The 12138-nt window shown below is 41.2% G+C and overlaps 1 protein-coding gene across 4 annotated transcripts in view; it reads left to right on the top strand.

Annotated features, from left to right (window-relative positions):
* The window catches only part of GRB10 (growth factor receptor bound protein 10), a 244450-nt gene extending 232632 nt beyond the window's left edge, over positions 1-11818 (top strand). For all 4 annotated transcript variants that reach the window (XM_039524491.1, XM_039524492.1, XM_039524490.1 and 1 more), the window contains 5 exons: positions 820-936; positions 1782-1848; positions 2739-2826; positions 5685-5778; positions 8609-11818. In XM_039524491.1, the coding sequence (XP_039380425.1) occupies positions 820-936; positions 1782-1848; positions 2739-2826; positions 5685-5778; positions 8609-8755 (513 nt within the window). In that variant the 3' untranslated portion in view covers positions 8756-11818. The remainder of the gene's footprint in view (positions 1-819; positions 937-1781; positions 1849-2738; positions 2827-5684; positions 5779-8608) is intronic.
* The last annotated feature ends 320 nt before the right edge of the window (positions 11819-12138 follow it).

The following is a 12138-nucleotide window of genomic DNA, read 5'->3' as shown; positions in this document are numbered from 1 at the left end:
TTGCCTGTATGCAAGGTAAACATCACCCTCAGTAATGATGCTCAATCTCCAAACAGTTCGAAATCCATCTGGAGTTTTTTTTCCCCCAAAACAAATTGGGTTACTACTTCTTCCTAACTGCAGTTTCATGAATGTGACTGGTTGTTAGGAGCCTTGTCCAGGTGCAGTTTTTATTAATTCCACAAGTAAATAAGGAATGTGAGAAAGTACCTGCTCCATTTTCCCTCTTTTTGATAGCTGTATTTTAGGATTCATATTTTGTACATGCTTCTTTTCTCTGTACAAGTGAATTCCCCATAAGTCAAAGTAACTGTGAAAGAGGAAAGAGTTTTTGTACTTTCACTGCTTTGTACTATGCCTGTTTTGTTGTTGTTGTTGTTTGTTTTAATTAAACATATATATCCGATTCTTTGATCATGTATACTTCCTGGGGCAGCTTGGTGACAGTTCTGTGCTCCAGAAAGTATTACAGTGACAGTCCAAAGTCAGCTCCCTCATTCGCCTAGCTGTAAGCAGAGCAGCACCTCATCTGTCTGGTGGGAGCAGTGGAGTTAGCTCACTATGAAAGGATGTTTTGGGGGGTAGGGGAAAAGATGGGGAGTTTTGGCACCCAGCCTTTTTTGGGACAACATTAAAACATATTCCATATAATGATAGTACTGTGAATTTCTTAGAATCAAGGATTTAAACTGGTTTGTATTTTCTATACCATTAACTTCAAAATAATACTCTTGAAATCAACGAAAGATCTGGAAGCAAAACTGTTTTCTTAAATTGTAACTTTCCTGGGTTTTGAAACAAGTGAAAATTCCTTTTCAGAGAAGTGTATCTGAAAACTCACTAGTAGCAATGGATTTTTCGGGACAAATAGGAAGAGTTATTGAAAATCCTGCTGAAGCACAGAGTGCCGCTTTGGAAGAAGGTCATGCTTGGAGGGTAATGATCTTCTCTTCGTATTTAACAAGTGCCCATTGAAAGCTGGAACACGCAGAGCACTATGAAGCTAATGCAGTGATGGTCACAGTATAGCTTAGCACGGACTTGAAACATTCACACTGCAATTATGCAGATATGAAAGAGTCAATTTCCATCTTGAGTGTAACTGTCACATTCACAACAACCTTCTACCACTGCTTCTCTGTCCCCCTAGTGTCCAGAGGAAGGTTGAGGGGGAAAGCAGACCCACCAGAACTTTACTGCCAGTTTGCAAAGCCAGTCTCTGAGGAGGAATATGTCAAATTAAATGCTTCCCCACATGGAAGAGGCTGGGGCTGTGACTAATGGCTTGCTCCCAGTAAGTTTAACTGCAGAATATACAAGAGGCAGGACCTCTTGGAATGAAAACTGATGTAATTTGTTTATAGTGTCATGTGGACAGATAGCTGCAGTACAAGTTTTCCCACACATTCATCCGCTAGAGAATAGAAGTTATTACCTGAAGCACTAGCAGGTGCTCGCTGTATGGGAGACAGACTCATCTTGCTTCATTGAGTACATAGTGTGTTGACTGGGCAGAAAGCATATGTGATAGGTCTTTTTTTTCCCCTTTTTACATGTTGAGTTTTCATTAATTAAGACCCAGCTTCTATTTTAAGTCAACAGAAGTGGGCCTCTGCTTGTAGACTAGCCCCTCTCCCCTCAAAGCTGCATTTCTCTTTCTCTTCATTGCATTAAACTTCCCTGCCCCAGTTTCTTGTATATTAAATCTGTACTGCATGTGTTCTAATTCTCTCAAGTCAAGGTTTCAGACTGGATTTAATGCTAACTAATTTCTTCTGCAGAAACGCAGCACAAGAATGAACATCTTAGGTAGCCAAAGTCCACTCCATCCTTCCACACTGAGCACAGGTAAATTTGTTTTACGTAGTAGCAGAGAGCTCTTTGGGACAAAGCAAATGAATGTTTAATGTAGAAATGGAGCCCAAAAAATCAGATCCTGATTTCAGACACTCTAAAAGCTTTAAATTTTAAGGTGAAATTCTGTTCTATCGCTAATGACAGGATAACTAAAAATTTAATGCAATGTAAAAGCCAGCAAGTGTAAACATTTTTAAGTCAGGAAACTAAGAATTGAAGTCTTCCATAGGAGGAGGGACTTCTCCTTTTAAAGGGGCACTCAAATTTGATTACAATTCTAAATTTTGCAATCTAAATGTTATCCAAATCTAGACCCATAAATATTTGCACAGATTTGGATCAAATCCAACAGTCAGATACTTCTTTCAGCCGTGTATTATACTCTTATGCTCTGTAAATAGTAACAAATAGGATTTTAAAATTACATCATCGTTAATTATTACTATACGAACAAAAAATTGGTTGTTCATAAACATGACTATTTTTTCAAGTTGAATGTCTTGTTAAGATTGTAATCTTAATGGTACACTAGTATCTTGCATTTAATCTCCTTGGGTTTTTAAAGGGGAAGTTCATACTCTTTAAAGTTCATACTCCAGGGAGAATTTTTTTGGGGGAATTTTTGTGGAACTCGGTGCTATAACAAAATTGCATATGTTGTATCTATAAACAATAAAATGCTTTGATTTAAAGCACATGCAAATGGTATCTCAGGTCTGTTATTGGACACCTCAGGCTTCACTGGAATCTTTGAAGAGATTTCAGTCTTTAACAAATCTTCAATACCTTCAACAATATACACATTTCTTTTTAAAGTTTTTATACATATACATTTTGATGTTATTAACCATTTCCCCTTTCTCTCCCCCACCCCTGCTCAGTTATCCATAGGACACAGCACTGGTTTCATGGCAGGATCTCTAGGGAAGAGTCCCACAGGATTATTAAACAGCAAGGGCTTGTGGATGGGTAAGTATTTATTATTATCCCTCAGTATCACTGAGGATTTTTATGCAGAAAAAGGAGAAAGCAACTGTCTCTAAAATTTAAACCCCTGAGCCACCAGTGAATCCTGACCATGAACAAAGACAGTAGGTTTGGATAGTCAGGAGTTGGTTAAACGCTCTGTAGTACTCCAGCATTGTAAGTGCTCAAAAGTACTCATTCTCCCTTGACTTTCCTGAAAATTCTCTGTGCCTAAGAGTGCTGTCTTCTGGAGGTCACTCATCACGATGTCTTGTTCCCGTAATGTGTCCTTGAGCTGCTCATTCATACCTTCAGGGAGTCACTCCAAGTGCTCCAATGATCACTGAAATTGACAGTGTACTAGTTTTTCATAATCCTTCCACTTCATGGCAAAGTTCTTCGTGCTTCGCCATCTTCTGTTCATGTTCCTGTTCTATGTTCTGTCTCCTGGTATGGCAACATCCGTTAACAAAGCCTTGTCTTTTCTACAACAACTATGTCCGCTGTGTTTGCCTGCACTGTTCAGTCTGTGACAATTGTCAGGTTCCATAAAATCTTAGCCTCTTTCATTCTCTAGAGCAGGGGTGGGGAACCTCTGGCTTGCAGGCTGGATCCAGCCCCCTGCTTTAATTTCATCCAGACCGTGGCAAGTCTCCACCCCGCTGGCCGGAAGCCCTGAGCCTCAGTGCCCTCCACGAGGCTGAAGCCGTGACCGCCAGCTCTCCCCACTGCGGGGGAAGTTAGGGTGCCAGGCCGGTCAGTCGGCTGTCCCTGCAGCCCTGGCTAGGCGCAGCGGCAATCAGGAAAGCTCTGAGTCCACGTGCGCCTCCCCCCACCCTTAGGCGCCACCCTCGCAGCTCCCATTGGCCGGGGGTGGCGCCTGCACACGCACCGCTGGCAGCAGACACCACACAGAGACGTCTGGCCACATCGTGGCCACTTCTGGGAGCGGCGCGGGGCCAGGGCAGGAGGGAACCTGCCTAAACCCCACTGTGCTGCCGACTGGGAGCTGCCTGAGGTAAGCAGCACCCAGTCGGAGCCCAGAATCCTCACCCCCTCCTGCATCCCTACCCCCAGCCCGAGTCCCCTCCTGTATCCCAACCCACTCCCAGAGAATGCACACCCACCCCGAACCCACTGCCCAAGATCGGAACCCCCTTCTGCACCTTGACTCCCTCCCAGAGCCGGCACTTCCACCCTGAACTCCCTACCCCAGGGAGCCATGAGCCCACTCCTTCACCCCAACCCTCTGCCCCAGCCCTGAGAGAGTGCCGCACTCCAAACCCTCAGCCCCAGCCCGGATCCCCCTCCCGCACCCTGAGCCCCTCATTTCTGGCACCACCTGGAGCCTACCTTCTGTTCTAGTGAGTCTACTCACCATGGAAGCTAGGTTAGGATTCATTTGTGGTGGGGCAGCTAATGGTGGCTCAGTTCCCCAGGGTGCCATATTGCCCAGATACCTCGGGCTCTACGTTACAGGGATTTAGGAATGTAATGCTTCCCTGCTAGTCACATCCTTGACCAAAGCACCATACAGTGTTACCATAAGGAAAGAGGTGAAGGTCTTTCTTATAGCTCAAATATGCCCCAGAAAGTCAAGAGTATGATCAGCTGATGTTTCTAGCACTTGCTCGTCTCTTCTTGAAGCATCCGGGCTGTACAGGGGTTCTGTTGTAGATGTATTACCGACTCTCAGCTCCATAGGTACAATCATAGTACGAGGAGAGAGGAGTACTCTGACATGAGTGTTTTTCAGCAGTGACGTAACTCCCTTGCCTGCAGAAATGCAATGAACAGATGGGACAGTGATCACTGCAGTGCAGGTGTGTGGTGCTGAAGTTTATTTCAGCGGTCACAAGATGCTAGAGTGTGTTCTTTTTGTCCCTGGAAGTCTAGACAGTTCTTGCAGCTCAACCCTGGAAAACATTGCTCCTGGCATACTGGTTACTTAGAAGGCCTGCTCAGAAATACACTTGACTTCCACACAAGCTGAGTGGCAACTGTCACGTTTCGAGTGTATTACCTAAGGTGTTCTCTCATTTCCTTTTGTATGAAGACGTTTTCCTTTTGTCTACTTCGTGGGGAATGCTAAGTGAAGGAGAATTCTTGAAGTAGGTGCCTAAAGTTTTGGAGCTCTTTTCTTCTCCAAGTACACAATTCACCATTTGGTTGGGTTGGCTGGCTACCTAATTTGAGGGTCACATCAAAGAAATGGGGGTCACATTAGAAATGACGTCAATGAAGTACACTAATGAAATATGAATGTAACCTTTGCAGCCATCCCTGCCTCCCAGAGTACATTTTCAGCTAATTTTGCTGAGGAAAAATGCTCTTACGAGTGCTTGCATATGTTCTCCACCTCTTTGTAGCACGGAAGCTGCAAATGTGTAGTCACTGTTAGGAGAGTTCTTGCATTGTTTCTGAGTAATTACACCTGTTCATCTAAAAGCTACTGCTATCACAGTGCTGTCTGTCTTGCTAGCATAGGATCCTGGAGAAGAGAGGTAGTTTCTTCATCTCCTTTTGTCTCCAAATCATCCTATAGGAGCCCAAACAAGAAAATTTTCTTCATGAGCTTAGTTATTGGCAATGGAAAGCCCAATTACAGAGCCAGCAAACCCCCTAGAGTATGTAGGTGAAGTAACATAATCACATTTCTTTCGCCCTGTCTCTGCTTGTTGCTAGCATTGCATGAACCTGGGTTGGTAAGAACTCGAAGAGAGCAAATTACTATGTAAGAAATTGCCCTTTAACACCACTGAAGGAGGAGGAGAAAGAGTACAAAATGACAAAAGATCTGATTTTAGAGCAAATGAGTCTCACTACTCAAGTTTGTACTAAAAGAAAATGGTCTTTCCTAGGCTGTTTCTCCTCCGGGACAGCCAGAGTAATCCAAAGGCATTTGTGCTTACACTGTGTCATCATCAAAAAATCAAGCATTTCCAAATCTTACCGGTAAGTGTTGACCAAAAAGTTTTCTAATTCTATTTGTTCTTCATAAAACCTTTGTCAGTGTGTATAGAGGACTATTTATGGATATAAATTACTAGTGCAATAAAATATAATGACAGTGTTCAGAAACAGAACTCTTTTTTGGCATTTTTCAGTCTGTCTAAAAATGTCCTTTTGGTCATCGCCTTGGCTGCTAGCATAAACATCAGAATCAAGGCGTAGAACTGATGCAAAGAACTATGATCTCTACAGCTGATTAAAACCACAAGAATTGGCTACCTTTATCTCCATTGCACCCTTTTGGTGGCAAGAAGGCTAATACTAGAATATTTGTGGAAAGGGATTTTTGTTTCTTTTTTTTTTTTTTTGCTTTTATGGTTACCTGGGGAATTAGGGGCCTGAATTTGTAAGTTAAAACTGAAGTTTCTCAAAACATAAATGCCCTGTATCCAAAAGACATTCTAAACCCTTGAATGGGACTAGTATGTCTACACAATTAGCCTAAAATGTTTAGACCTAATGATTATCAAGTTGCTCTTAACTCACAGGGGGGAGGGATAGCTCAGTGGTTTGAGCATTGGCCTGCTAAACCCAGGGTTGTGAGCTCAATCCTTGAGGGGGCCACTTAGGGCTCTGGGGCAAAATCAGTACTTGGTCCTGCTAGTGAAGGCAGGGGGCTGGACTCAATGACCTCTAATCTTTTTTTAGGTTGGATATTAGGAAAAACTTTTTCACTAGGAGGGTGGTGAAGCACTGGAATGGGTTACCTAGGGAGGTAGTGGAATCTCCTTCCTTAGAGATTTTTAAGGTCAGGCTTGACAAAGCCCTGGCTGGGATGATTTAGTTGGGAATTGGTCCTGCTTTGAGCAGGGGGTTGGACTAGATGACCTCCTGAGGTCCCTTCTAACCCTGAGATTCTATGATTCTATGACCCTAGTATTCTTCTCTGGCCTTGGCTACACTTGCATGTTATGCCGCAGTAAAGCCTCACAGAGCACTCTACCTTACTTCCCGTCCACACTGGCAAGACACATAGAGTGCGCTGACTCCCTGGCTGGAGCGCTCCTGGTACTCCACCTCCCCGAGAGGATTAACAGCTGTTACGTATTAGGTGAGACGTTTCAGTGCCAGTGTAAATGACAAGTAACGTTACAACGCTCTAATTGACCTCCAGAAACGTCCCATAATCCCCTTAACTGAAGTGGCCTCTCTTATCTTTGTTGTGAACTCGAAGTGCGTGCCAGCTGCTTGTCTGGTCTGAGAAAAAAAACAAACAGCTAATGTTTGCTTTGAGTGAGTGAGAGAGAGGTGGGGGAGGGAAGGGATGATCTGAACTTACAAGACAGCTGCTGACACACTCTCAGCACCCCAAAAACCCATCTCTCTCCCCCCACACTCCCTGTCACACTCCACCCCACGCCATTTGAAAAGCACATTGCAGCCACTTTTACGGGCAGCTATCCCAGCGTTCTGCACCGCTCCCAGTGCAGCTGCAAGTGCTGCAAATGTGACAACACCAGTGCGCTTTCAGCTCTCAGTGTGGACAGACTGGAGCGCTTTCCTTAGTGCGCTCTCCGAAGGCTAGTTTAACTTAAAGCGCTCTACAGCTGCAAGTGTAGCCAAGCCCTGTGTCTCCCAAATACAGTAACCAGCTAACAATTATTTGAGTGGGGCTTTTGTGTTTTACTTAATGGAGAGGCGGAGAGTTGACTGAAAACCTGTAGAGAATTTATCACACCTTTCAAGTTCCCTGGCCATCCACTCTCATAAGAACTTTTCTAGCTGGGATTAAGTAATGTTTCTTTCAGTGGAGTTGTGGGTGCTTAGCACCTGTAGCAGTTGAACCATTAGTATTTGTTTGAGCACTCAGAAACTGGGGCACCAAAAGCCCATCAACACTGCTTTGACAGTGTTTGAGTCACCGATGGAAATGCAGTACTTGTTTCTGGTATTTGGAGTTCTTCTGGAAGGACTGGTTTAGTACAGCAAAATATTTGCTCTTAAGAGACGTTTCCCAGCTGGAGTCTACACTGTGAACTGAAGATGTAATTTCCAGCTGGAGGAGACATACTCGCACTATTTCTGATCAAACTAGTGTGTTAACAGTAGAAGTGTAGCTGCTGGGGGGGAAGAGAGGAACTAGCTGCCCTAAGTATGTACCTGAATATATACTCATGGTGACATGAGCAGTTGGTGGGGCAAGCCACCCTGAGTATGTGCCAATGAAAGACCATAGGTGCGTATTTGGGCTGCTAATTCCTCACACTGCCGTGGCTATGCGGCTGGTTTTAGCTCTCTAGCTCAGAGCTAGGGCAGATATGTCTCTGAACTGGAGGTGTAATTTCCAACTTGAGAAGTGTAGACATACTCTAAGGTGGTGGAAAGTGCCAGGAAACTCTGTGAATGTTTGGTCTCTGCAGTCATTTGGTTACAATTCCACACCTCTCCAGTGAGTGAAAAAAAACAAAAGCCCTACCTCAATACTTGTTGTAAGCTGATTAGGACTCTTACTGGAGCTGTTTGTGCAGGCGAAGCAGGAACTTGGTACTTATGAATCTCTAAGGACACTTCAGGCTATGGGGCCAAATTACCTTAGATGAGACTGGTATAGTGACAGTGACTTTAAGAACAATATTTCTATTTTGAGACCTATTAAGTTTTTAACTTAACCAAAGTGGAGAAGGGGTTTTGTGCATCACAGGCTTCTAAATGACACGCTGTAATTTGTGATTATTTTTTCTTACATGAGATCATACCTAGAATCTTAACTTATTGCCATACTTGGGTATTCTAATGTGCTGCCTAATTTGGAAAGGACTTCTTATTTCCCTAGTGTGAGGATGATGGACAGATGTTTTTCAGCCTCGATGATGGGAATACCAAATTCTCTGACCTAATTCAGCTTGTTGAATTCTACCAACTAAACAAAGGAGTCTTGCCCTGCAAACTCAAACACCACTGCATCCGAGTGGCCTTATGACCTTCCATCTGACGCTCACTGAAGACTGGATTTGCTGGAAGACTGGATTTGCTAGAAGAACAATTGTAAGAGAATGTTGACACTGGGGAATTGGCAGATGTGTAAGTTGGTTTAAAAATATTATGCACCTTGGGACTCTGAAAGGGATGGATTCAACTGGTGCCAACAGACCAAGATTTACTGGTTTGTCCAACACCTAAGAGTGAGTGCTGCTGAGTGTCCCAGCATCCCAAAAATTTGGCGGGAGGGTATGTAAAATCATAATCAAATCTTGAAACAAAACTGGAATCTATCTTGGCTGGGCCACTTAACAGAAACAAGTGATGAAGAGAAATCTTTGAAAAGAACTCTTGCCCTGGGATAATCTTGACAATTAAGCCTAGTGTGTTGACTTTTTGTATTGATCACTTTTTTTTTTTTTTTGCACTCCTACTTGTTTCTGATATTGTATGCAGCCTATATTAGGAGCTGATATGGCTTTTAAATTCATGCAAGAGTTGGGTATTAATCTAAACCCTAAAATGTATGAAATGCTTCAGCCTAAAAGGATCTAGAAGAAAACCCAGAAAAGTGTGTGTGTGTGTGACAAAACATCTCTGGATACCTGAGGTTCTCTCCTCTCTGAAGAAGCAGTGTGAATACAATTCTAAAAGAACATACCACCATATGTACTCTTAAAACTGTTAACTTTTAGCATAATGGCTGTAGTATGTTTGTGGCATCTTAGTGGTACCCAATTATGCAAAGACTGTATTAGTCAGACTATATGCACAAATGTTTGAACCTTTTTTACTTCCTGATGGTGATGGTTGATTTTGTTGAGGAAATTTACTATTCCGAAATGGAATTGCATGACGAGACTTGGATTTGGAACCAGCTTTTTTTGTGTGGGAAAAGGACTTACACTGATAGTCTACTTATTATGACAAAAGATCAGTGTTTTTAGCTTTATATCTCCTTGAATTTTCAGACTGTTTGTTTTAAAGAGCTGTCTTTGCAGATAGTAAACCTACAGTAACAATGATATGTAGCAAAGCTCTTTTAGGGTATAGGACTTTAAAAGAACTTGTACCCCTTTTGCTTTTGGTAGGGTCATGAAAGTTTACATGATGAGGAACGTGCAAACTGGGTTTGGAAATCTATCTAACTATGACTGGCATTTTTTAATTTACTGCTGGCAACATCCATTCGACAACTGGTATTTGTGACAGACACAATAATGCATACCAGTATCTATTGTAAACTAGTATATATCCTGCCTTAGTGCTGGTTCATCATCAGAGCTACTTTATTTGTTAATATTTAAATCAATTATTTAATGTTTACACAATAACACTTTCCCTTCTGTTGATAAACCAGTATCGAAGCTAGGTAAGTACAAGTCGAATGCTTTCATTGGACTGTCATACTGCATATATAACTGTCACTCTTTTAGCAAGATAGTCAATAGGTACAGGAGGTACTATTGAATTAAGTTAATTTTCAAATACTCCACACAGTTTATACATAGCAAAAAGTGTTTCACCCTGGGAACTTTCAGAATACTGTGGTGAGCAGAACTGTTTTCTCTTAAGACAGTAAATGATTTATACCAGCTAGTCTATGATGATCTCACCCTAATTAATATTTGTCACGGTGTTTGCTAAAATCCTAGCCACCTGAAAGGATTAAAGAAGGAAGAACAATTCTGTACCTTTAGGTCTTCATGTAGTGTTGAGAATAGTTTAAGACAAAAACTATAACCTGCCTGAGTCATCTGTATCAGCTGTAACTATGTCAATGGTATAGAAACACTGTATTTTAGTTTACAGAACACATTCTAGTATTTTTTTTCCATGTAATGTCTACATATAAAAAATGAAGAAACTTGATTTAGTTTGTAGTGAAAACTTCTGGTTTTTTTAACTGTACATACTGAATTGAGTGTTCCTGCTTTTTAGTCCAGTTAAAATGTATTTTAAAACCTTGAAATTAAGCTAACTTAAGTCTCAGACTTCACTCTGCATGCTTCTATTTGGCCCCTCTGAAGTGGGAAAAAAAATTGTATTGATTACATTCTTATATTCACCAGTTTCAGTAAGACCATTTATGCTGTAGTTTTAAGTTTTTTTTTCTGTTTACATAGTTTAGTCTCATCCATTTTTCCAATAGGCAGTTAGCATTTGCAGTGTTTCATATTTATAAAACTTGCATTTTATTTAATTTGAGAATGAAAGTTTGACTATGAATCATAATTTTGTATGTAGATGGTTGACTTAGTATTTTGTACCTTTCCCAGCTAACGTGAACTGTTTTGAGAAAGTGACCACTTTCCAAGTGGCAGAAATCTTAACTTGAGCAGATCACTACTGTTTTTTGTTTTGTTTTGTTTTTTTTCTTTCTGCTGGAAAATAGTCAATACCACCTTAAACTTTTCCAGCCGATTCAGCTGGCTGCCAGCTTAGAATACCAAGGACTGAAGGACATTTGACTCTTATTTTTGTATTTAAATGACATGAATGTAAAGGGGATGCTCAGGGTTGTTTTGGAGCCTGTTGAATTTTTATCTTTTTTGCCTGTGATTTTTATTTTCTAAATACTTCATGTAGCAATCTTGAATATGTCGAGAAGGAAAATGCCAAACCATTTTGGTAATAAAGTTACTAGTTAAGTTATGTTACAATAGGTGTTAAAGTACAGAAACATTTTATTTGTTAATTACTCTTGAAGAAACACGTGCCTCAGTTTAGATGTTTTGTCTTATCTTTTCTGCACTAAATACCTGACAGTCTGACCAATCAATGCACCTTTCCAGTGGCGAGACTTGCTTATTGTAAATTATATTGTCACAATGCAAGATTTTAGTAACTGTAAAATGGAATAAAGTTAAAAGTTTTCAGGGAATGCAAAAGGTATTAACTTAAGAGACAAAACCTTTATTCAATATGCTTTGCTTCATACTGTAAATAGCTTTTTGGCTTGTGAACATAATTGTAATCTTTCAGGTATTTTTGTACAAATAAGGGACTGATATTCTGTTTCTTGTAATTAGAAATAAACATTAATACAGTGCTATTCATTTTATATTTGGAATTAATGTTCTTTTTTGCGGCTACAGTATGTTAATCACTGTTGACTTGATACTAAACTATTTTGGGTGGGTTGCCGTATGTTAAAGATCTCTTTAAGAATACTCAAAGGAAAATGGAATCCTACAAGACATTTTGCTACTGACTGTTGGGCCTAATGATTATTGATAGGACAGTTTGCCATAGTTTCCACATTGGATAGCAATCAATTTAAACTAACCTCACCGTGTCTTCCTTTCACAAATACAATGGGCATCTCGGGGTAATTTAAATCCAACTCCTTATTATAATTTTGATCGCGAGGTAACCTGTCTT

This window comes from Mauremys reevesii, linkage group 2, assembly GCF_016161935.1.
Source record: "Mauremys reevesii isolate NIE-2019 linkage group 2, ASM1616193v1, whole genome shotgun sequence".
Taxonomy (NCBI): Eukaryota; Metazoa; Chordata; order Testudines; family Geoemydidae; genus Mauremys; species Mauremys reevesii.
The sequence above is the reverse complement of the archived record's forward strand: the minus strand, read 5'-3'. Positions and strand labels throughout refer to the sequence as shown.